Source organism: Sinocyclocheilus grahami, unplaced genomic scaffold, assembly GCF_001515645.1.
Source record: "Sinocyclocheilus grahami isolate Dianchi unplaced genomic scaffold, SAMN03320097.WGS_v1.1 scaffold992.1, whole genome shotgun sequence".
In the NCBI taxonomy this organism is placed as follows: domain Eukaryota; kingdom Metazoa; phylum Chordata; class Actinopteri; order Cypriniformes; family Cyprinidae; genus Sinocyclocheilus; species Sinocyclocheilus grahami.
Window position 1 is genome coordinate 727,630 of NW_015506171.1, and position 25,648 is coordinate 753,277.

A 25,648-nucleotide genomic window follows, 5' to 3' on the forward strand; every position below is an offset into this window, starting at 1 on the left:
TATTTGACTTCTGTCTTCAATAAAAGCACAAGAATCAGAAGCGACTTTGATGTAATCAACGGAACGTTTGCGCATGAACGTGAGAAAAAAAATGTCCAAAACAATGAATTTGTTGATAAAATGTCTTTATTCCCTTCTTAAAAGAAAAACAGAATGCATAAAAAAAATCAAGAACAGATAACACAGAGTGGATGAAGAATCAGTGCATTTGCTATTGATTATATTAATAGCATTGATGAACAGCTGATGAAAATGAACAGAAAAGCAGAGACTAGAGCTTCGCAACATCGCTTAGGTGTGAAGATGAAACAAGAAAGCATCGTGACACAGAAGTAAATGAGACGCTTCATCTGTAACCGGTCGCATGCGTTTCTTCCTCCAGCGGTGCACTTTTAACCACGGCTTCTTCCGAAGATCCGCAGAATGTATAAGAAGATATGAATGATGTCCAGATACAGGTTGAGCGCGGCGAAGACATATTCCTCGGGACTCAGGGACAGATTCTTGTTCCCGAGAAGCAGCTGCGTGTCCACGGCCAAGAACTGCAACACAAACATGACATTATTTCCTTTATTCTGTTGTATATGAGTGGAAATGAAGCGTTTATTTACAGGATGGATTCCCAGAGTTTTTTGGCTTGAAGTACCCCTAAGATTTTAAAGGGGTCATATGATGCTTTTTTTAAAGATCATTATTTTGTGTATTTGGTGTAACAGAATATGTTGACATGCTTTAATGTTCAAAAAACACTATTTTTCAAGTACTGTACATTATTGTAGGTCCTCTATGCATTGCTGTTCTGTTGTAAGTGATCTTAAAGACCAAATAAAGTGCTTTTGCTTTCGTCTAGAAACACACAGCGTCTCCCTGACATGCTGCTTCAACACTAACTGCGGTTACTGAAACCACGCCTTCTTTCTTTGCGTGCACATTTGAGCGCATTATGCAAATATTTCCACATAGTGAGGTAGATATGTGGGGGCGTGTTAGAACGAGCCGTTTTAGGGGGGCGTGGCAGAGTCTTAACTTTGATAAAGAATATCTCTTTGGGTTTGAGACTTTAGTCTTTGCAACTTCAGGGATCTTATCTATGCACACTCCGCTTGTAACACTCCAAAGAGAAAGGAGCACTTGAAATCGCCTCATATGACCCCTTTAAGTCATCGTTTCAATCATTTAACACCACGATATTTGAACATATTTAGTAAGTGTTTTTTTTTAATGATTTAGTTTAATAATAAATTGATTATTTGTTTTACACTATAACTGAGTTTATTATATTTTTAGTAAGTGTTTTTATTTTGACTGTTTATTTAATTTTTTTTAACATTCTTTTTATTGCCTTTTTTTAAAGCAAGAGCACAAAACAAAAACGTAAAATCCAAATTACATGTAAACAACGTTACAAGAACATCACACCTTGCATAACAAAATGAAATTTGAATACCCATCCCCATTTCTTTTCCACAAAAAAAAAAAAGGACGTTCACAAGTGTTTCAAAGTACCTTTGTTTTTGACTACATCTTAGATGGAAACAATACCTTGTCACTTTCAAAATAGTCTATATTTAATTTATTTTAATAATAAATAATTTTCTTTATTTTATAATTTAATACATTGTTAGTAATGTTTTATTTTAATTGTTTTTAAATCATTTATTTGAATAATTATTTAAGTATTTATTTTACATTATAATTTAATAATTTTTAGTATTTGAGACTTTAGTCTTTGCAACTTCAGGGATCTTATCTATGCACAATCAGCTTGTAACACTCCAAAGAGAAAGAACAACTTGAAATCGCATCATATGACCTCTTTAAGTCATCGTTTCAATCATTTAACACCACGATATTTGAACATATTTAGTAAGTGTTTTTTTTTTTAATGATGTAGTTTAATAATAAATTGATTATTTGTTTTACACTATAACGGAGTTTATTATATTTTTAGTAAGTGTTTTTATTTTGACTGTTTATTTAATTTTTTTTAACATTCTTTTTATTGCTTTTTTTTAAAGCAAGAGCACAAAACAAAAACGTAAAATCCAAATTACATATAAACAACGTTACAAGAACATCACACCTTGCATAACAAAATGAAATTTGAATACCCATCCCCATTTCTTTTCCACAAAAAAAAAAGGACGTTCACAAGTGTTTCAAAGTACCTTTGTTTTTGACTACATCTTAGATGGAAACAATACCTTGTCACTTTCAAAATAGTCTATATTTAATTTATTTTAATAATAAATAATTTTCTTTATTTTATAATTTAATACATTGTTAGTAATGTTTTATTTTAATTGTTTTTAAATCATTTATTTGAATAATTATTTAAGTATTTATTTTACATTATAATTTAATAATTTTTAGTACTGGTTTTTTTATTATTTGTTTTAATAATTATTTATTTGACGCAATACATTTGTCACGATCATCAGCTGGAGTGCCCATGAGCTCCACCAGAGGGCACTCCATCCCTGACTTTTACCATTCACTCAGTACTCCCTTTCTTATAATCCTTTGCCCGGAGTCTTCACTGATCACAAGCACCTGTATCTCATCACCTCATCGGTCTCATTCTATAAAAGTCTGGTTTACTCACTCCTTGATTGCGAAGTCTTGTTTTGCTGTAGCTTCCATTTCTGAGCAGTTTCCTTGTTCCCTTAGTTTCTTGTGTTTCCAACTTTGGACTGTGACCTTGTTTCTTCTGATCGTTTGCTGCCTGCCCTGACTCTTGCCTGTTTTGTGGATTACCGTTTTGTCTCGCCTTGGATGTTGTTGTTTGCTGGTGATTTACCCTGCCTGTAGTACTACGCTCTTTTAATAAAGCTGCATTTGGATCTCCAACTCAGTTGCTAGAAGTTCATTAATTGTTTATAATTATTTAATTTAATATTTATTTATTTATTTTACATTATTAAAAAAAAATGTTTAGTACTGTTTTTTTTTATTTTTATAATAAATTATTTATTTAATGTTAATACATTTTTAGTACGGTTTTAATTCGTTTTTAAATGTATTTATTTGAAAAAAATGTTTTTATATATATAACATTGATTTAAAGTGGTCATATGATGCGATTAAAATTTTTCTGATGAACTTCGCAAAAATCGACACGTTTCAGAAAGGCGGAGCATAGAGGAGAAACAATAATGTACAGTATGTGGAAAATAATGTGTTTTTTGAACCTTAAACCGCATAAACACATTTCATTACACCAAATACACAACATAATGTTCTTTTTAGCAGCATCATACGACCCCTTTAATACAGTTTAGTAAGTGCTTTATTTAGATTGTTTTTATTTAAGAATTCTTTATTTTAATTTTACATCTGTATGATTTAATTAATTTGTAATTTTGCATGAACTCGTGAAACGTAGTCTGGGAATCAGATGACTTACGCAGGTGAAGATCAGCGCACCCAGCGTCGAGTAGATGAGGTCCAGAATCCTGTTGTACAGGAAGATGCAAAGGATCCCGAAGAACATCAGGACGATTAAGCAGACGAACAGCACGCCGTAACAGGAAGTGAAGTCATATTTTGTCTGCGATTGGACAGGAGATATTTATTAAAATCAGCACTAACACTGTAACTCTTCTGCTTCGGATTCTTTTAATACTCCACAAGACGTTAGTCCATAACTACTATACTATATATATATATATAAATAAAACTAATAAACATGACAAAAACACACACAACAAAATTACTAAAACCATTAAAAAAAATGTATTACTTGAAATAAAATAAGCGCTAACTGAAATAAGCTTTAAATAAATAAAATAAACAATAACCGAAATAAAAATATAAATAAACTTTTTTTTCAGCTAGTTGACAAGGCAACATTTAAATAAAAATTAAAAATGACAAAAACACACAAGACAATTATTAGAAGTTTAAAACTAAAATGAAATTTTTTTCAATTAGTTTAACTTGTACTAAAATCAGGGCCATCGGCAGAAAATCTTCAATGGGGGGCATTTCGTTTTCATAGGGGGGCACACTTTTTATGATCTCAGAAACAGACATTCACCAAAACAATAACAACCTGTATTATAACTTAATAGTTTTGTTCTGCACGCTCGCGAATCCTCTCTTCATAACAAAGTGTAGACACAATGTAAATAAGAGATTCACTGCGCAGTGTACAGAGATTTGTTGATTAACTTAATTAACTTTTATTAAATAATTAACTTTGTAAAATCGCGATGAAAGTTATGATGGGTGACAGCTTTTTAATTATTACAAAGGTAGCTTTCTATGCCATATACAGTTTAATCCATTCAGAATTGGAATATAAGTTTTGTTTTTCATGCTGCTAAGAAAAGCAAATGCCGCGTAGGCCAACACTCTACGGTTATATCTACGGTCTCAACTACGTACAGAGATTTGTTGATTAACTTAATTAACTTTTATTAAATAATTACAGCTATGACAGCTTTTTAATTATTACAAAGGTAGCTTTCTATGCCATATACAGTTTAATCCATTCAGAATTGGAATATAAGTTTTGTTTTTCATGCTGCTAAGAAAAGCAAATGCCGCGTAGGCCAACACTCTACGGTTATATCTACGGTCTCAACTACGGTTCTCGGTTTCCAAATTAAAACAGAAAGACAAGCGCTGACCTGCAGAGAGAAGACGATGACCGTGAAGCAGACCAGCACAGTGATGCCGACGGCCATCATCACGACATCAGTGTCGTAGAAGCTGGAGATCACGCCCACCATGTAGGACATCGCCAGCGTCAGGATACTCTGAGACGCAAGAAACCGTTTATTATTATGCATGAAAGGAGAATTTATGTCTGTTTTACATTTGAAAAAGCCTCATCAGAGATTCACCAGAGCAATGAGGTTCCACGGATGCTTCCTGCGAAACTCTCCACAGCACAGGATCACTAGGTAGGGCACGAGGAAGACTACGTAGCCCACCCAGTACGTCCAGACGTTCTGCATCACGAACAGCTTGACGTGAGGCTCGAAAGTGAAGATGGCCACGAAGCCGCAGGTGACGGCCAGCTGAAGACTCAAAACCGAAAAAACCTGCAAAACCCATCAAAATTCACTGCTGGGGCTCAAACCAATTTAGTCTCGATGCACTAAAATATCTAAAACGGAAATAAAAATTAATAAAAACTATATAGACATTAAAAACACTAATAAAAATAACTAAAACATACAACAAAGTTACTAAAAATTCAAACTTGTGTATTCTCATTCAGTGTAGCTTAATGTACTAAAATGAGTAAAACTAAAATTAAAAAAACGAATAAAAATAACAAAAACATACCACAAATTTACTAAAATTTTACCTAAAATTTAAATATAAAATGAAAAACTAATTGAATGAAATAAAAATTAAGAAAATACTAAGAAAACCTAAGAAAATACTAAAACTTTACATAAAATGAAAATTAAAAACCTAAAAATAGAAATTAGTTCAAAATGTTAATAAAAGCTATAATAGTAAACTATGATAACTATAAAATTTCTCATTTTCATTTACTTTAAAATAACTAAAACAAAAATGTATAAAAATATAGACATTAAAAAAAAAAAAGTAATAAAAAATGACAAAAACAACTAAATTACTAAACGTTTAACTAAAATTAAAACGAAAAATATAAAAAAATTCTCATTTTCTTTTAGCTTAATGTGATGTTATAAAATTACTAAAAGAAAAAGTTTATAAAAAATATAAAGATATAAAAAAAACAAAAAATAAAAATGACAACCGAATTGCTAAAACTTTAACTAAAAAAAGCTAATTCAAACATTTCTCATTTTCATTTAGTTTAACGAGACGTTTTAAAATAACTAAAACTGAACTAAAAGCTAATAAAAACTATAGATATATTTTAATAAAAACTAATAAAATTAGTAAACTAATAAAAATTTACAAAAACACACCAAAATGACTGAAACTTTAACTAAAATTAAATGAAAAATATAAATACAAACTATGCATCTGAACATGATGCTTTCTGAACTTGACTCTTGTTTTGAATCTTTCACTGGTCCTGTAATGAAGGCTTGCTCTGTATCAGTGTTTACCTTCCGGATGAACAGTCTTCTGACGGCTTTATTATCGAGTCCTAAGCTGGCGAACTGCTCGTTCTCATAGTCTGGAGGAGGATCGCTGTGTCCCGGCTCACCCATCGCCACTTCTGTCACAAAACACAACTTAGTTTAGAGTTTATGAACAAAGAGCGAGCCGTATGTGAGGTAGAATGTCTCACCGTATGGAAGTGGTTGTTCGTACGCTCCACTGCTGTACGGAGCTGCCATATACGGAGCTGCTGGAGGATACGGGTGCGGTGGATATCCAGACCCTCCCTGTCCGTACATGGGATTCCCGAAAGCAGTGGGTGGAGGGTACGGCGGACCGACGGGAACAACGACGGGAACGCCAGCATCCAGACCTCCGTGAGGAACACCGGCATCATACGATGGAGGCTGATCCACGACGGAGACAAGAGGAGGGTTTTCAAAACGAGTGTAGCCGCTTTTGTTTTGTGCCATGACTGGATCTCAGTTCTGGAAAAAATAAATAAATAAAATGCAATATATGCTATCATACAGTATGTTTATATATATATATATATATTAGACAGATAACGATATATATATAGTATGAAAGGGATTTTTTTTTACATTTATATTTTCATTTTTTTTACATAATGTAAATTTCTCCAAGAAAAAATATTCCTTATTCCTAAATTATTCATATTATTTATAATCACATATTAAGATTCTCCCAGAAGTATTATTCCTAATTCCTTAATTATTCATAAATGATTCAAATAATGTATATACCATCCTCACTGTATGAAAATCTTGAAATATCTGTTCTATTAAATATTTTTAATGAGAATATATATATATATATATACACACTATATTGCCAAAAGTATTGGGACACCCCCTACTAATGAACAGGTTTGACTACTTTAGTAATTTCCATGAGTACAAATCTTAATGTTTAAGCATATAATGATATTCTAGGGAATTGTGCGCTTTTAATTTGATAGCAACAGTTTGGACAGGACCCTTTTCTATTCTAACATGAAAATGCCTCTGTGTTTAAGGCAAGGTTCAAAAAGAAATGATTGAGTGTGGAAGAACTTGACTAGTCTGCAGAAACCTCTGGTGTGACATTAAATGCAGACCTTGAGCCAAAAGCTCATCTCCAAACACCAATGACTTGTGCGTGTGTGTGTCTTTGTGTGTGTGTGTGTGTGTAAGATTTATTGTATGTAATTTATCATACTATACATGTTACTAGCCACCGTACAGGTGATTATGCTGTTCTCTTGCTTTTAGATCTTACGACTGCATTTGACACGGTAGATCATAAGATCTTGGTTTCTCGCTTAGAACATTGTGTTGGTATTAAGGGTACTGCTTTGGCTTGGTTTCGGTCTTATTTGTCTGACAGAAGCTTTTCTGTCCGCCTTGGGGTTTTATGTCCTCTTTGGCATCCCTCTCATGTGGCGTTCCTCAAGGTTCCGTTCTTGGGCCTATGCTGTTCTCTTTATATTTGCTTCCCTTAGGGTCCATTTGTAGGAAGTATGACATCTCGTTTCATTGTTATGCAGATGACACACAACTTTATCTGCCTTTGAAACGGAAAGATGCAAAGTCCATAGCACCATTGTTGGACTGTCTTGGAGATATTAAAGACTGGTTGGCCTTAAACATTTTAAAGTTCAATGAAGAAAAGACAGAAGTGGTATTTGGATCCGGGGGTACTCGTGATTCTTCTCATCTGGATCTCGGTGCTTTAAGACCGTATGTGAAGCCCAATGTAAAAAAACCTGGGTGTTATTATGGACAGTGACTTTAAACTGGATAAACAGATTAATTCAGTAATTAAAGCTAGTTTTTTCCAGTTGAGGCAATTATCCAAAGTCAAGTCTCTTCTGTCTTTTAATGACTTATAAAGGGTTATACATATTTTTATCTGGACTCGCCTGGATTCCTGCATGCCCTTTATGTGTGTATTAGTCAGGTTTCCCTCACACATTTGCAGAAGGTACAGAATGCTGCCGCTCGTTTGTTGACAGGAACGCATAAGCGAGAACACATTACACCAATACTGGCTTCCTGTTCATTTTAGAATCGATTTTAAGATTTTGGTCTTAGTGTTTCAATCACTAAATGGACTAGCACCAAGATACCTTTTTGATTTAAAGGGGTCATATGACGTTGCTAAAAATAACATTATTTTGTGTATTTTGTGCAATGCAATGTGTTTATGCGGTTTAAGGTTAAAAAACACATTATTTTCCACATACTGTACATTATTGTTTCTCCTCTATGCCCCGCCTTTCTGAAACATGTCGATTTTTACAAAGTTCATCGGTCTGAAACGCGAGGTGTGCTGTGATTGGCCAGCTATCCAGTGCGTTGTGATTGACCGAATACCTCAAGCGTGTGACGGAAATGTTACGCCCCTCACCATACTGTGATGCCCATGTCCGGCCGGAGTGACGAGACAAAAACATTAAAACCCATTATAAACGAGGCATTTGTTGCATCCAGTGGGGACATAATTACGGATTATAATGACTTATACTGTCCTTTTATGCGTTGCAACGCGCCGCGTAAACATAAAACCATGTCTGCATTTGTGATCGGAGAAATGACAAACTACAAGCGCTACTCTACACTGCCCAAAACTCGCATTTGAATCGTCAGTGGCAGGGCCGGATTTATGCATAGGCATTCTAGACACGTGCCTATGCTCGCTCGTCCAGGGGGGGCCCAAACACAATGAAGAGAGATTTTTGCTGCATCTCAATGTACCTACTTATACTACGCCCTTAAAGTATGTACTCTTTTGGTGAAGAAAAATACACACTTTTGAGTGTGTAGTAGAAGAGTAGGCAAGCTTTGGGACATAGGCCTACTATCACGTCACACAACTGCGTCTTTAACGGACCGCTCTGTAGCATAGCTACATGCACCCTGTCACTGTAAACTGGCCTGTCAATCATCTTGTCCAAGTTACCATCCTCCACATTGCATTTCACTTAACTTCCAACCGTATTGGAGAGAAAAGAAGTAGCACATTGATCTGCCAGTCGCGGGTCTTTCATGCAGAGAACTCTGCTCATATTTTATGCATTATGATGCATTTAAAAGTTAACGACCAAATGGATGTTTATAAAAGTTTACATTGCTGTTGCAGATTAAATATAACACAGATAACATTAAAATTAATATTTTTTTATCAGATTAAATGTTGAATATTAGTAACCTAATTCCCTTTCTAAGCCTTTCTACCTAACCGCCGGTCATGCATATCTGCCATGTTTGTAGTTTTTAACGCGTTTTATTCGTGTTTGTAGTTCTGGACAGAATCCTTCACCAAAGCGCAATGGATTGTGGGCAATGTTAGCCATTAGAGTGTGCACGGATCCACACTTCAAAAATCGACCTGAAATAGTAGACCACCCGGGGACTTTTGGCATACTCTTTTCAACATACTATGCTTTGGGACACACTTATTCTAATCTCACATACTATTTAGGACGGATAGTATGAACATTGAGACACAGGGATATAATTTTTTTTTAAACTATGGGCAATCTACAAGAGTAAAAGAACCAAAACCCCAGAAGACAAATATAACAACCAATAGGGTAAAAATGACAAACTATTTCCATGTTTTCCACCTTTTTATGTAGCTACGGAAATTGCGCTTTCTTTCTCCCGTTCTCATTCTCAGACACGCACACACACAGACGCGCACACACAGAGATGCGGACAGAAATTAGTTGTCAGCGCTGCCCCGTGAATTTATCAATAAAATAGTTTCACAGCTGAAAAGCTACATGACATCTCTTAGTAGCGAGGTTCTTGAAGCAGTTCAACTAAAAGATTCACTTTTAGTAGATGCTGCTGCTGAGAGACGCACCGACGCAGGTATTCACATGCGTTTAATCTCTCTCTCTAATAACTGCATTAGCCTGCATATCAATAGTGCAAGTCTGTTATTAGCTATAAAATGACATTTTGGAATTTGCAACTGAATGTTTGGGATGAGGTGCGTAAGAAATTACTTCAACAAACACAAGATTTCAGGATGGAAGCATGACAGATGTCTTGAAATAAACCATCTGAACAATGTCTTGAGGTGGTTGTGTGTTACGGGGCGAACGAGACATGAGACGTGCGGATTCATTTGCAAAGCTTTAATAGGAGACAAAGATGTGGTCATAAAACAGGCATGGGTCAGACAATGGCAAACAGGTATATTGAGGGCAAGACAGAAGAGTAATCCAAAACGGGCGGGGTCGATAAGCGGCTAACAATATCCAGAGGGCTTGACATGAGGGGTTATCCAATAACACGAGCTAGAGCCAGGCGAGGTGCAAACACAGTCCGAAACAGCAGGCAAAGGGTTAACTCAAGATAAACAGGCAAAAATCAGGTACCAGGAAATCAGAAAAAACGGCGAGACTAAACTAAGACTAGAACTAGGAACTAACACAGGGAAAAGGCTCCATAAAGTCGCTATCACACGATAAGCGCTAAACAATACTCGGCAGTTTAATGGATGATGGGATATGTAGTCCGGGATGACATGCAACAGTTTGTGTAGTGCGAGAGTCAATGTAATGGAAGGGTGACCTCTGGAGGTGTCCATGGACAGGATTCGTGACACTGTGACTCCAGGCCATTGAAATTATTAGAGAAATAATGCACTCCCAAAAGTGGTATGGCCACGACGCCGGAGCCTATTAATGGAACGGTTCTCCGTTCTCAAAGAAAGAACTACATTCGATCTTTATTGACTGATAATATTTACCAAAAGAAATGGTCGTAACTCTGAACATACAGTAAGTGCATGTTGTGATAGAAAACACTGTAACAGTTTCCACTGATTACGAAACTTATTTTACCGAGGAATTTACCAATTAATTCTTTAAAAATCCTACAATGTGATTTTCTCTGGATTTTTTTTCTCATTTTGTCTCTCATAGTTGAGGTATACCTATGATAAAAATTACAGGCCTCTCTCATCTTTTTAAGTGGGAGAACTTGCACAATTGGTGGCTGACTAAATACTTTTTTGCCCCACTGTATATCGATAAGGAAGGGGGGCCCAAAAACTTGTTTTGCCTATGTCACGATAAGAGGTCAATCCGGCTCTGGTCAGTGGCAAATTCTTTAAATATGAAAATGTACTTACAGGCTGTTTGACTGATAATATTTACCAAAAGAAATGGTCGTAACTCTGAACATACAGTAAGTGCATGTTGTGATAGAAAACACTGTAACAGTTTCCACTGATTACGAAATATTTTTGTTTGCTGGGGTGCTAATATTATATATCGATAAGGAAGGGGGGCCCAAAAACTTGTTTTGCCTATGTCACGATAAGAGGTAAATCCGGCTCTGGTCAGTGGCAAATTCTTTAAATATGAAAATGTACTTACAGGCTGTGAGTCAGAAGCACCAGACTGTCCTTGCAAAAGTTGGAACTGCCCCACTTTATAGAAACAACTCTCCCGGGATCAGGAAACAGTGCTCCGTAAAATGCGCTGCACACATCTGAATATTTGGGTTGAACTGTTCTGGAACAGTGTTGTAAATACAACTTAACCACTGATTTCTAGTCGTGTCCTCTTTAGGAAGACCAAACAAAGTAGTTTCGCTTTCACAACGAAGCACACAGCGTCTTCACGACATGACGGCGGCGGCAACAATACTACAGCGAGAATAAAAGTTATGCTTCTTCTCTGCGTGAACATTTGGGCGGCGTTATGCTAATCTTCCCACGCAGTGATGTTGACATGTGGGGGCGTGCCTAAACGAGGCGTTTTAGGAGGGCATGGATGAGTCTTTGGATTTGAGGCTTTAGTCTTTGCAACTTTACAGATCTTCTTTATGCACCAAGAGCTTGTAACACTCCAAAGAGAAAGGAACAATTGAAATCGCATCATATGACCCCTTTAATACGGCTACACACTCTGTCAAGGGCACTTAGATGTGCTGAGCATTTATTTTTGGTTGTTCCTCGCACAAGGTTAAAAACTAGGAGGGACCGTGGCAGCCCCAAAAGCTCTCCACATTAGGTTTCTGTTTTTAAATCTAGTCTCAGAACTCATCTCTAATCTTTGGCATTTAACACAGTATGAGAGCAGGTTTTATGATTGTGTCTGTCTTCTGTGTGTTTATTGTTTTATGTCGAGCACGCTTGTACAGCACTTTGGTAAACACTTGTTTTTTTAAAAAGTGCTTTATAAACCAACTTTGACTTGACTATTGTATATAACATATACAATAAATTATACATAAAATAAAATATGATAAAGAAAAATAATTGTAAATATTTTATTTAAGAAAAATAATACATAACAAACATTTATAGTGTGGAAGCTGTATATTTATACATTTAATAATATATATTAAACTGTCTATATATTGCAAGATTTTAATTCAGTGAACCCTGGAGTGATGATGGTTTTGCCTCAGGAGGATAAATAAATAAATGACTAGACGATTAAGTATTTTACAGCATAACGATTACAAAAAATACACTTTCTATGCCTTTCCATGCTTCAAAATCGCCATTTTTATCATTCACTGACATTACTTCCCTTTGTAACATCTAAGAAAGTGGCCAAAAACTATTTTTAAAATCTGTAGTAACACTCCGAAACAGAGCTTTGTCAAACAATTACCATAACACTACCATCCCGATATTCAATATATATATGTATCACTAATAACAACAACAATGTAACAATGTAACAGAACAAAAGACACAAATCAGTGTAGAGTTGCGAAACATGACACTTTCGTTTTCAATTCGGTGATATGGAGAGTTTCTGAACTTACCTGTCGCTGCGGACCGGAGAGTAACAACTGCAAGCACGTAACTCACCTAATAAACTTCAGTTTGTAGATTAATTTGAAACAAAGTAACTCGCTCTATTTGTAACACTGTAGCTCCTCTCGCTTCCCGTAAGAACTGCCCACAGACGTGCGCCCCCTGCTGGCACACCGCACACCGCACGTGTCCTTCATAGTTTACACAGTATCTGTCACTCCACATCAAGCAGCACCAAAACAACATTTATTGTTTGAATACTGTAATAAAATGGACATAACTTGAAATCTGAGACTTTGTTTCATATCAGAAGTAACAAATCGCAAAGCTCATTGTGGGAGGCACGCTACAATGTTCCGTTCATCTGAAAACAGGCTAGACTAATCGATATCATTTCGTAAAAATGAGAATCGATTAAAATCGAGAAATCGATATTTTTCACCCAGCCCTATCGCATGGGTTTCTTTCTTCACTGGTGGACTTTTAGCCACGGCTTCTTCCAAAGATGCGCAAAATGTATGAGAAGATTTGAATGATGTCCAGATACAGGTTGAGCGCGGCGAAGACGTGTTCCTCGGGACTCACAGACAGATTCTTGTTCCCGAGAAGCAGCTGTGTGTCCACGGCCAAGAACTGCAATATAATAAGATGTTATTTCATTTAATTCTGTTGCATATGAATTTTGCTGAATATTTTAATTTATTTTAATTATTTTTAAATGATTTATTTAGATAATAATATAAATAAATAATTATTGCATTATAATTGAATTCATTTTTAGTAAGAGTTTTATTTTTTATTTTAATAATAAATAATTGATTTTATTTTACATTATAATTGAATACATTGCTAGTAATGATTTATTTTGATAGTTTTTTTTATAATAAACCATTTATTTACTTATTAGACATTATAATTTAGTATCTTTTAGTAATGTTTTATTTTGCTTGTTCAGTAATTATTTTAATAATATATTATTAATTTATTTGTTTTACATTATGATTTAATACATTTCAGTAGTTTTCTTTTGTTTGTTAAATTGCTCGTATCAGAGCGATCGGTGTAGACATCAAAGTACCGCAAGAGCTATAGAGAGCAGACAGCTCCTTACGCTTTTGAATCGCTCTCGCGGGACTTTGATGTCACACACCAATCGATCGGTGCAGCGCCGTTTCAAAGCCAACGCGCCTAATAATTCACCCAATTCGTTCAAAACGTGCATTAAGAAATGAAATGCCGATGTGTGTTGCTCAGAGACAGAAACAGTTCTGCTTTGACTTTATATCTTCGTTGGCAAAATTGAGCAAAACAGACAACATTGTGTCTAAAACAACACAATATTAAATAAATAGTTCAGCCATGAAACTCTATTCGCATCCCGATTGGTTCATTCAATCGTAACGCCTCCAACCAATCGGCTTCACGCATTCATTACTAGTCCCTCTATATAACCTCGTCTCATACAAACCTGTGCATAGTCACTGTGCGCTATGACAGCTCTCTCTTTAACCCTCCACCTCCCCAGCACCACCTGCCTAGATCTGCTTGGGGGGACTACCTCTCTCTTTCTTGCAGCAGCATGTTTTTTATTATGTTCTTTTGCAGAAGCAAGTTATACTTGCTCTGCTGCAGCCGCGTAGCAGATCTAGTCCGCCAATACCAAACCTATGTACATCTTCATTTACATTAATAAAATGTTTTACAAACTATTCCGAGAGTTGTCATGACTGAACTTCTTATTTACTGAACTGTTGTATAAGATCAGTATTTGCACTCATGTGATATTGCACTATTATACCGCTTAACTATATGGTGTAATTAAGAGACAAAAACTCAAACAGGGGGTATTTTTGCCCCATATCTTGAATTTTAGGGACATTCTAACTAGGGTCTGGAGCGGGGCAAGTGCGTTAAATGCGTTAATAATTTTAACACATTATTTTTCAGCGTAATTTATTAATCTAACGCGTTAAATTACCAGCCCTAAAATAATATATTTTAACAATAATTTACTTATTTATTTTACATCATACAGTAATTTAACACATTTCAGTGTTTATTTATGTACTTAAATACATAATTATGTATTTCAATAATAATATAAATAAACAACATAAATAAGAAATTATTTATCTATCTTGCATTATAAATGAATACATTTTTAGTTTATTTTGATTGTTTTTTATTTATTTTAATAATAAATAATATATTTTATTTTACATCTTAATTGAATACATTGTTAGTAACGTTAGTGACGATTGTGTTTTAAATGATTTATTTTAACAATAAACCATTTATTTACTTATTTTACCTTAAAATTTAGTATCTTTTAGTAATGTTTTATTTTGTATGTTTAGTAATTATTTTAATAAAATATTATTCATTTATTTATTTTACATTATGATTTAATACATAATTTTTCTTTTCTTTGTTAAATTACTTATTTTAATGATACATTATAATTTAATAAATTTTTAGTATTATTTTATTTTGTTTTTTTAATTGTTTATTTTTGATTAAATACATTTTAGCAAGTGTTTTATATTAATGAATTTTTTAGCTTTTAATCAACTCGTCTACCCGGGTCTGAAAAACCCTGCCCAAAACAACCGTGTTGTAGAGAAGCAATGACTTACGCAGGTGAAGATCAGCGCTCCCAGAGCTGCATAGATGAGGTCCAGAATCCTGTGGTACAGGAAGATGCACAGGATCCCGAAGAACATCAGGACGATGAAGCAGACGAACAGCACGCCGTAACAGGAAGTGAAGTCATATTTGGTCTGCGATTGGACAGGAGACGTCAGTTATTAAAATCAGCTCATGTAGATGAGGGATGGGAATCATATCTCTTGTGCTTCCGATTCTTTTATTACTGTACAAGAAGTTCTGAACAATACAATAGAAATACTTCAGGAGTATTTTAGCACACTGTTCCATTCACATCAATGCAGTTGTTATTGTTAACTAAAACTAAACCATAAAAAAATACATTCGCTACTTGAAATAAAATAAAAGTGAATTGAAATAAAATATAGTTACCAGTTAATTTAACTTGATAAAAGATTGATATAAAAATAACAAAATATATATTTATAAAATGTATTTATTTATTTAAATTCAGGGTTAACTAAAACCATAAAAAATATTTAATCACTTGAAATACAATAAATGTTAACTTAAATAAAATTAAATATTAAAAACTCAAACTTGTTTTACTTCAGCTAGTTGCCAAGGAAACATTTCTCATTTTCATTTAGTTTAACCTTAACTACTAAAATTACTAAAACTAAACTTTTAAACTAAAATTTTAACTGAAATTAAAAATGAACTGAAACTAATAAATAAAAATGAATAAAAACTACGTAGAAATATTGTAAAAAAAAAAAAATTCAATTCAATTCTAAATTACTTTTTTGAAAAATAATTCAATTCAAAATATTAACACAAATGATAAAAGTATATTATTGATACTAAAATAACACTGGGCAGATGTTTTCGACAATCTTTCGGTTGCAGTACTTTTATTAACATTGCAATTAAAAGCATGGAAATATTTGTTTGCTATGTTTGTTGCTGACGTGCAGTTCTCGGTTTCCAAATTAAAACAGAAAGACAAGCGCTGACCTGCAGAGAGAAGACGATGACCGTGAAGCAGACCAGCACAGTGATGCCGACGGCCATCATCACGACATCAGTGTCGTAGAAGCTGGAGATCACGCCCACCATGTAGGACATCGCCAGCGTCAGGATACTCTGAGACGCAAGAAACCGTTTATTATTATGCATTATGAATTTATGTCTGTTTTACATTTGAAAAAGCCTCATCAGAGATTCACCAGAGCAATGAGGTTCCACGGATGCTTCCTGCGAAACTCTCCGCAGCACAGGATCACTAGGTAGGGCACGAGGAAGACTACGTAGCCGGCCAAGTACGTCCAGGCGTTCTGCATCACGAACAGCTTGACGTGAGGCTCGAAAGTGAAGACGGCCACGAAGCCGCAGGTGACAGCCAGCTGAAGACTCAAAACCGAAAAAACCTGCAAAACACAAATTAAACCACATCAAAACTCACTGCTGGGTTTTAACTTGTGTCATACCAGGGCTATTATAATTAATACAACTACTAGAATGAAAAACTTTTTCTTTACTTGAAATAAAAGGGGCATATATATATATAAAACCTTATTTTAAATAACTAAAACTAAAACTAAACATTAAAAAAAATATAGACATATAAAAACTAATAAAAATGATAAACATACAACAAAGTAGTAATAATATTCAAATAAAACGTTTCTCCTTTTGATTTAGCTTAACTTGATGCATTAAAATAACTAAAACTAAAACTGAAATAAAAATTAAAAACTACACAGACATATTAAAAAAACTAATAAAATGACAAAAGTGCCTAAAAATATTACTAAAACTTGAACTAAAATAAAATGGGAAATTGTCAGCTGTTTTTATATGCAATAATATTCAAACATTTGTCTATGATGCTTTTTTGCTATTCGCAATTCAGAAGCGAGATCAGGCTGCTGCGGAGGAGCTTCAGCACGCGCAACATGAAAGTCTTGTTTAATTATGATAGAAGAGGAAACTAAACATTCAAACATCTGCTTACACTTTAGGCCTGTGGCTGTTTTATTAAGCTAATTTAATTTTTTTATTTAGATTTTGTCTTCTAAGGATTATAGCCGCGTTTCTTCTAGAGCAACTTCTTTCCCTTCACAGCGGTGCGCATTCGTTCCTCCCTAAAACCCAAACTTAACGTCAGAATCAGCACAATAGGTGATTGTTGTAAAATGCCGTCTTCACGGTTGCTAAATTGCGGGACATGTTTGATAATAAAACGTTGAAAGCACAATCCGCACAAGAGATGCTGTTCCTCAGGCTGAAATGTGTGCATGCGCTCCAAAACGGACAAGCTAATTACACTTTGAGCTTCGGGCGCATGTCCAAACGATCAAATACACACAAAATATGTCAAAATGGCCGGCTTGGAGAGTATTTACTTAAACACAGTTTATGTCTTAAGTGGACGAGAACAGTTGGGAGAAAAGGAGGTGCTTACAGCATTGCAGAGAGCCCCCTCCTTTGAACCGCTGCATTCTGCAGAGCTGAAAATTCTGTCAATGAAGACAGTGCTCTTAACTGCGCTGGCTTCCATCAAAAGGGTAGGGGACCTGCATGCATTTTCGGTCAATGATTCGTGCCTGGAATTCGTGCCGGCTAACTCTCACGTTATACTGAGACCCAGGCCCTGATATGTGCCCAAGGTTCCCATCATGCCCTTCAGGGATCAGGTGGTGAGCCTGCAAGCGCTGCCCTCGGAGGAGGCAGACCCAGTCCTAGCTTTGCTATGTCCTGTTCATGCTTTGCGCCTATACGTGGATCAAACGCAGAGCTTCAGGACCTCAGAGCAGCTCTTCGTCTGTTACGGAGATTTGGACAGGACCCTCCCTGCGGACAGGATGTAGATTCCACTGCGTCCCTGGAAAGGGCAAAGCTTTCCCAGTGTTATCCAATAGTCTTACTGTGTGGGTCAAGAGGAACAACAGTAATAGACTCTCTCCACGTAAGCCCTGTCCTATCTTCCGCCCCAGTAGCCGCGGGGGGATCAGGTGGCTTAGAAGTAGCAGTAGTGGCGCTTTGTTAGGGATCCCAATTCGTTGGTACGTTCTGATGTGACCGACTGAAAGGGAACGTCTCGGTTACGTATGTAACCCGCATTCCCTCACGTCGCGTCGCCACAGTTGCTGTACCACTGCGGGGCGCTGGGTCACCGGCTCAGCTCCTCAGCGAAAACCTGAATGTGTGTTGCACCCGCTTCCACTTTTATACCCGCGCTGCAGGCGGAGCGTGAAATGCAAATCTCGCACACTAATGTGCATTGGCTTATTTAGTTTACACTCGAAGGTGATAGGGCTTTCAGGCAAAATCCCAATTCGTCAGTACACCTGACTGACATGACATGTCCGTTCCCTCCTTCCCTCCACATACGTAATCGAGACGTTTGCTCTGTATCAGAGTTTACCTTCCGAATGAACAGTCTTCTGACGGCTTTATTATCGAGTCCTGAGCTGGCGAACTGCTTCTTCTCATATTCTGGAGGAAGATCGCTGTGTCCCAGCTTACCCATCGCCACTTATGTCACAAAACAAAACTTAGTTTAGAGCTTATTAACAAAGAGTATCTGTCATATAAATTTATCTGTCAGTATAAATTGCATATTGCAAATTGCACATATGTGACCCTGGAGCACAAAACCATCAAATAAGTAGTACAGGTATATTTGTAGCAATAACCAAAAATACATTGTATGGGTCAAAATTATTGATTTTTTTTTTATGCCAAAAATCATTAGGATATTAAGTAAAGATCATGTTCCATGAAGATATTTTGTAAATTTCCTACTGTAAATATATCAAAACCTCATTTATGATAAGTAATATGCATTGCTGAGAACTTCATTTGGACAACTTGAAAGGTGATTTTCTCAATATTTAGATTTTTTTGCGCCCTCAGATTCCAGATGTATTGTCCTATCCTAACAAACCATAGGCTACATCAATGGAAAGCTTATTTATTTAGCTTTCAGATGATGCATAAATCTCAATTTCGAAAAATTGACCCTTATGACTGGTTTTGTGCTCCAGGGTCACATGTGAGATTGAAATATCTCACCGTATGGAAGCGGCTTTTTGTCCGGTCCGCCTCTGTAAGGATCTGCAATGTAAGGAGCTGCTGTAGGATATGGATGCTGTGGATATCCAGAGCCTTCCTGTCTGTACATGGGATTCCCAAAAGCGGTCGGCGGAGCGTACGGGGGTGCGACGGGTACAACGACGGGAACACCAGGATTCGATCCTCCATGAGGAACAGCAGCATTATAAGGTGGCGGTGGCGGCATCATGAAGCCCGGCGGGGCCTGCTGATTCACCTCGCTGTACTGAGGAGGGTTTTCAAAGCGAGTGTAGCCACTTTTGCTTTGTGCCATGACTGGATCTTAGTTCTGTGGGGAAAAAAAGGGATATATATATATATAACTTTTAGTGTGACCACGGTTTAAGTAATAAATGTAGCCTAAATATCAGGTATTTGTTTAAATATTTGATGCATATTTTAACTATTTAATTAAATAATAAAATCTCACACATCTCACATGGCACTGTAACCAATAAATGTTAACTGCAAACATATAGTGGAGAGTACATGTTGATTTGGTAGTTTGATTGATAGCTTTATCAGATGATTTAATATGCCTAACCATTTGATCGTGTATGTTTGGATCATAACCATATGGTAACCTGTGTTAACTCTTCTTCATTCAAAGCTTCATAACAAATAATCATCCCATGTAATTATGAACAACTATTAACTCAAATAGTGTGAAATAACAGAAACAAAATGTATCAAAGTAGAATTGTGCAAGTTTTGATCATTCATATGTACTTTTTATTTCACTTACTTCATATTGTAATAATAATAAATATTATTATATTAATGATCAGGCAAGTTTAATATATGATGATGGTACGACGGTGAGCCTGAAGTGGTGGTCCGATATCTGGAAATCTGATCTTACTATCTGGGCATTTGCTTACAGATTGGACCTGTATATAAAGATTGTATATACAGATTGGATATATACATACATACAACTAAATACATCTCTAAAATGCCCCCATGCTGGAGTCCTCCTGAGAATATATAATAATAAATTATATATAATAAATGATATGATAAACTTGATATGATAAATATGATGTGGTGTCTATATATTTATATATTTAACAATATAGATTAAATTGTCTACATATAGAGCGTTCTCTCTCAAAACCAGTTGAGTTCGGACAAACTCTTCCTGTTTACTTACAGCTTGTAGTGGTTCATACAGCTCCGTATGTTCACAATGGAGCGGTGCATAGAGTTTTATTTTGAACTTGGACTCAAGTATAAAGAAATACAGTCAGTGCTTAGTTCAAGGTACGGTTTTAGGACATTCTATAACGCTTAATGTGCCATAATGTTTTAAAACCAAATTCGATAATAATAAATACTGATAAAATTATTTGGCTAATATTAACCTTATTAATAATATTACTATTAATAAAGCAGAATAATATGAACGCAACGCCCTGCACGTTAAGCTTTTTCTCCCCCATAGAAAACGCTTAAGGTAGCCCTGTTGAAAAAAACAGCATATGCTGGTTAGGTATGTTTTGAAGCTGGGATGCTGGTTTGAGCTGGTCCTTTGCTGGTTTAAGCTGGTCCTTAGCTGGTCAGCTTCAAAACATACCTAACCAGCATTTGCTGTTTTTTTCAACAGGGAGGCTAATGAATGAAGAAGGTGATTTTAAAATACCACATCTGTTTACAGTTTACCCAGTTTTCTCCCCAGTAGACAACACATTATAAAAAACTCTTAGAAGGTTGCTTTTCTGTGCATATGTGTATATTTTTTATAAAATATAGAACTTGGGTTTTTACAAAAAATACTCTTTTTTTATATTACGCCACGTTAAGCACGCTTTTCTATGAGAGAGAAAACACTTATTGCTTAACTTAAAACTAAAATACAATCAATTCACTAATTTTATGACTAATATGTTAAATTATTTAAAAAATATTATACAAATAAATAACAGCACCACCTCTCAACGTATTCTGTCATATTCTGTGTTTCGGAGCAGCTCGAGCCGTTTCTCATCGCACTACAATAAAGGCTCAAAACCTCGGTATGAGTATATGATAAACAGGTTTGGAACGACATGAGGGTGAGTAAATGATGACAGAATTTTCATTTTTGGGTGAACTATCCCTTTAAATCAGCACTATGTAACTTTTTCTGTGATCAAAATTGGCTAAATGTATATAATGAGCGAGTCCATCATGAATTCATCTTCCAAACCGCGTTTTTGTCTTATCCCGAATCACAACGGTACACTTATAATAAGTACTCGGGTCGTCACCGCTGCGGAGTAACACATACCTGCGTGAATCGCCATAGACATAAACTTAGAGAAGTAGCTCCGGTTAGAATGTTCTTCCGCGGGATGTGTGCAGTTCTGTTTATTAACCACTAGAGAGCCAAAAGTTACATCGTGTTGCTTTAACGCGCAGGGCGTTGCGTTCATATTCTGCTTTATTAATAAGGTTATTAGCCTAATAATTTTATCAGTATTTATTATTATCGAATTTGGTCCTCCAATGTCACTGTTTTAAAACATTAAGGCACATTAAGAGTTTTAGAATGTCCTAAAACCGTGCCTTGAACTAAGCACCGACTGTATTTCTTTATATACTTGAGTCCAAGTTCAAAATAAAACTCTATGCACCGCTCCATGGAGCTGTATGAGCCACTGCAAGCTGTAAGTAAACAGGAAGAGTTTGTCCGATGAGAACGCACAACATTTGAAGAATATTTTTTCCTCCCACCCCGATTTTTTTCCACCACCATGTCCTTTTAGGGGCCCCGTAAGATTTCCATTCAGTGAACTCTGGAATGCTCTTAAACCACTATGTAAAAGAAGAAAAAAAACTAAAACAGACGATTAAATATTTTACAGCAGAACGATTAAAATACACGTACTTCACATTACTATGATATTACTATCACAGTATTCAATACGAATATACGAGTGCTAACAATAACAAAATAACAATGCACGAGAACAAAAGAGACAAATCAGTGTAAAGTCAATACAGTGATGAACTTACATGTCGCTGCGGACTGGAGAGTAAAACTGGGGTTTACGCTGTTGGCTCGCCAAATAATCTTTAACTTGTTGTTTTGAAACAAAACCATCAGTTTTTTTCTTCTTCTTCTTTTTTTTTTTTTTTTCTTTTTTAAACACTCCTATTCCTGTGAACGCGGTTCCTGGCTTCCCGTAAGTACAGCCTACAGCCCTGCAGAGCCATTGAGAAACAGAGTTGCGACACCAATGTCATGCACATACAGGCACAAAAGAATTGGGACCCCCCCTTCTTTAGAAGAGAAAAATGTATGAAGGTAGAATGACGTCAAAAAGATTTGCATACGCAGGGTAAGAGTTGTGGAAGTGTACATAAGACTGTAAGCGTAAATTAAATTAGCATGCGCAACAGAAGCTTTGTAAAGGTGTAAATCGTGTTTCAAACGCAAGAAAAAAATATTTGCAGCATTTTACTGTTATTCGTATGTGTAACTCATGTATTGTGAAACTGCAGCTTCATGCTAACGCAAAATAAATATGATCTGCATGCTTCTGACTTCCATTTTTCCGCGCTTACACTTTTGCCATGTTTTTTTCGCCAAAAGATGGTCAAAAGCACTGCAAGTCTGTGAACAGTGATTCGCAAGCGAAAACAACTAAAGAACTGCAAAACGGATTGACTGCATAGAACCAATCTGTATGTTTTAAAAAAACAAACTGTTGCAAATGTCTAAATGACTTGTGTATGTGGGGCAAAAAGTTCCCGAAATAAACCGATATGTACAGCTCCGTCTTTCTTTTCACTGCGCTTACAATTCTGGCACGATTCTCTCACTAATGCCGTTCACACTACACGATTTGCAAACTCATCAGATCGCCGTTGTTTTCACACTGCGTGACTATCTAGGGTAGCATTCAGTTGTTGCTGTGTTCACACTGCACGATGGATCGGCGACAGGGGGTTTCACACTGCATGACTTCACAATAGGAAGAATCGCCGACAGCTCTGTCTGGTCCGCAAACTACGTTTCACAACAAAACACAAGCGCCAATAAGGAAATAACGCGAGAACCCGCGTGCATCAGACCGGAGTTCTCCAGCAAGACTGGAATTATTTTAAAATATATATATAGCCCGCAAATTGTCTGTGAGCTGATTTCCAGCTACAAGGTAAAAAAGAAAAACAGATTATGCAGGAGGGAGGCACATGTTCTCCCCAGCCAGTGGTACCCAAACATTCAACAAAAGAGCAGTTTCCTATTTCTCCGGGTCTAAAGAGGACGAGGATGGCGGTGTGCGAGACACGGCCTCGACACTCCCGTCCACCTCTCCTTTCGCCAGCGGGCAGCAGGGCCCGGTTCGAGGACGATATGCCTTCTCACGCGCCCCCTGCCCAACCATGGAGCCAGGTAAGTGTTGCACCGCACACTCAGACCCCACTCCGGGACACTGTGCCTTCCAGGTCGGGTCCCTGTGCTCCACCGCGCTGCCCCACTGCGGGTACGTCGGTGGTTCCCCTAGTTCTGCTTGTTCGGGTCCTGGGGGCCTGGCTAGCACTCCCCAGACCGTCTCGTTGGCTCACGAGAACAATCAGACTTGGCTATGTGATTCAGTTCGCCCGGCGTCCTCCCAAGTTCAGGGGCATTCAGTTCACCTCTGTGCCGAGCAAGGATGCTCCCCTCTTGCGAGCGGAAATCGCAGTCCTACTGTCGAAGGACGCGATAGAGCCGGTCTCTTCAGCCGATATGAAGTCAGGGTTTTACAGCCCCTACGTCATTGTACCCAAGAAAGGCGGTGGGTTGCGACCAATCCTGGACCTGCGCATTCTGAACCGGGCCTTTCACAGGCTCCCGTTCAGGATGTTGACGCAGAAACGTATCTTTCGATACTGGGGCATATGGCATCCGCTGCCGCGGTCACGCCGCTCGGATTGTTTCATATTGTTTATTATTCAGCACTGGCTTCACGACCGAGTCCCGAGATGGGCATGGCAACGCGGTACTTACCGGGTTCCAGTCACACCGTCTTGCCACCAGACCTTCAGCCTGTGGTCGGACCTTGCTTTCCTTCGGGCAGGGGTTCCCCTAGTGCAAGTGTCTAGGCATGTTGTTGTCTCAATAGCCATAGGCTGTGGTGCCATCTGCAATGGGCATGCAGCGTCGGGTACCTGGACAGGGCCTTGTCTGCAGTGGCATATCAATTGCCTCGAGTTTCTAGCAGTATGGCTTGCTCTGCGCCGCTTCAAAACGCTGCTACACGACAAGCATGTACTGGTCCGGACGGACAACATTGCAACTGTTGCGTACATCAACCACCAGGGCGGTCTACGCTTCCGTCGCATGTCGCAACTCGCCCACCATCTCCTCCTTTGGAGTCAGAAGCATCTGAGGTCGCTTCACGCCGTTCACATCCCAGGCGAGCTCAATTGTGCAGCCGACAGGCTCTCACGTCAGCCCGCCCTTCCGGGAGAATGGCGACTCCACCCCGAGACACTCCAGCTGATCTGGAGACGCTTCGGAGATGCTCAGGTAGACCTGTTTGCCTCCCCGGACACGTCCCAGTGCCAGCTGTTTTACTCCCTGTCCGAGGGGACCCTCGGCATGGACGCGCTGGCACACAGCTGGCCTCGGGGCCTACACAAGTATGCATTTCCCCCAGTGAGACTCTGTGCAAGGTCAGGGAGGACGAGGAGCAGATCCTCTTAGTAGCGCCATACTGGCCCAGTCGGACTTGGTTCCCAGAACTAATGCTCCTTGTGACAGCCCCTCCTTGGCTTATTCCTCTGAGGAAGGATCTCCTTTCAAAGAGAGGGGGCACCCTCTGGCACCTGCGCCCGGACCTGTGGAATCTCCAAGTGTGGTCTCTGGATGGGACACGGAGGTTCTAGGTGATCTGCCCCCAGCGGTAGTTAACACCATCACTTCAGCTAGAGCGCCCTCTACGAGGCACGCCTACGCACTGAAGTGGAACCTGTTCTTCGATTGGTGTTCTTCCCGGCGGGAAGACCCCTGTAGATGCCCGATCGTGGTCGTTTTCTCCTTTCTGCAAGAAGGGCTGGAGCGAAGGCTGTCTCCCTCCACCCTCAAAGTGTATGTTGC

The 25,648-nt window shown here is 37.5% G+C and overlaps 2 protein-coding genes across 4 annotated transcripts; both read right to left on the reverse strand.

Moving 5' to 3' along the window:
• Positions 1-217: 217 nt before the first annotated feature.
• grinab (glutamate receptor, ionotropic, N-methyl D-aspartate-associated protein 1b (glutamate binding)) lies at positions 218-22,604 on the reverse strand. Of its 3 annotated transcripts, none has more exons than XM_016250519.1 (7): positions 22,576-22,604; positions 6,248-6,545; positions 6,063-6,175; positions 4,851-5,051; positions 4,635-4,763; positions 3,407-3,550; positions 218-542 (listed from the first exon to the last, which is right to left on the reverse strand). In XM_016250519.1, exons 2-7 carry the CDS (start codon positions 6,528-6,530, stop codon positions 393-395), a joined length of 1,020 nt encoding a protein of 339 aa, XP_016106005.1. In that variant the 5' UTR covers positions 6,531-6,545; positions 22,576-22,604; the 3' UTR covers positions 218-392. The 3 variants fall into 3 exon arrangements, with proteins under 3 accessions (XP_016106005.1, XP_016106004.1, XP_016106003.1); XM_016250518.1 differs by lacking the exon at positions 22,576-22,604 and adding an exon at positions 12,907-13,039; XM_016250517.1 differs by lacking the exon at positions 22,576-22,604 and adding an exon at positions 12,861-13,039.
• On the reverse strand, positions 13,063-22,654 carry LOC107565297 (protein lifeguard 1-like). The gene is made up of 7 exons (XM_016250516.1): positions 22,576-22,654; positions 19,540-19,867; positions 18,890-18,999; positions 16,689-16,889; positions 16,477-16,605; positions 15,489-15,632; positions 13,063-13,485 (listed from the first exon to the last, which is right to left on the reverse strand). The coding sequence occupies exons 2-7, from the start codon at positions 19,850-19,852 to the stop codon at positions 13,336-13,338; spliced, it is 1,047 nt and encodes a 348-aa protein (XP_016106002.1). The 5' UTR covers positions 19,853-19,867; positions 22,576-22,654; the 3' UTR covers positions 13,063-13,335.
• Between the last annotated feature and the right edge of the window lie 2,994 nt (positions 22,655-25,648).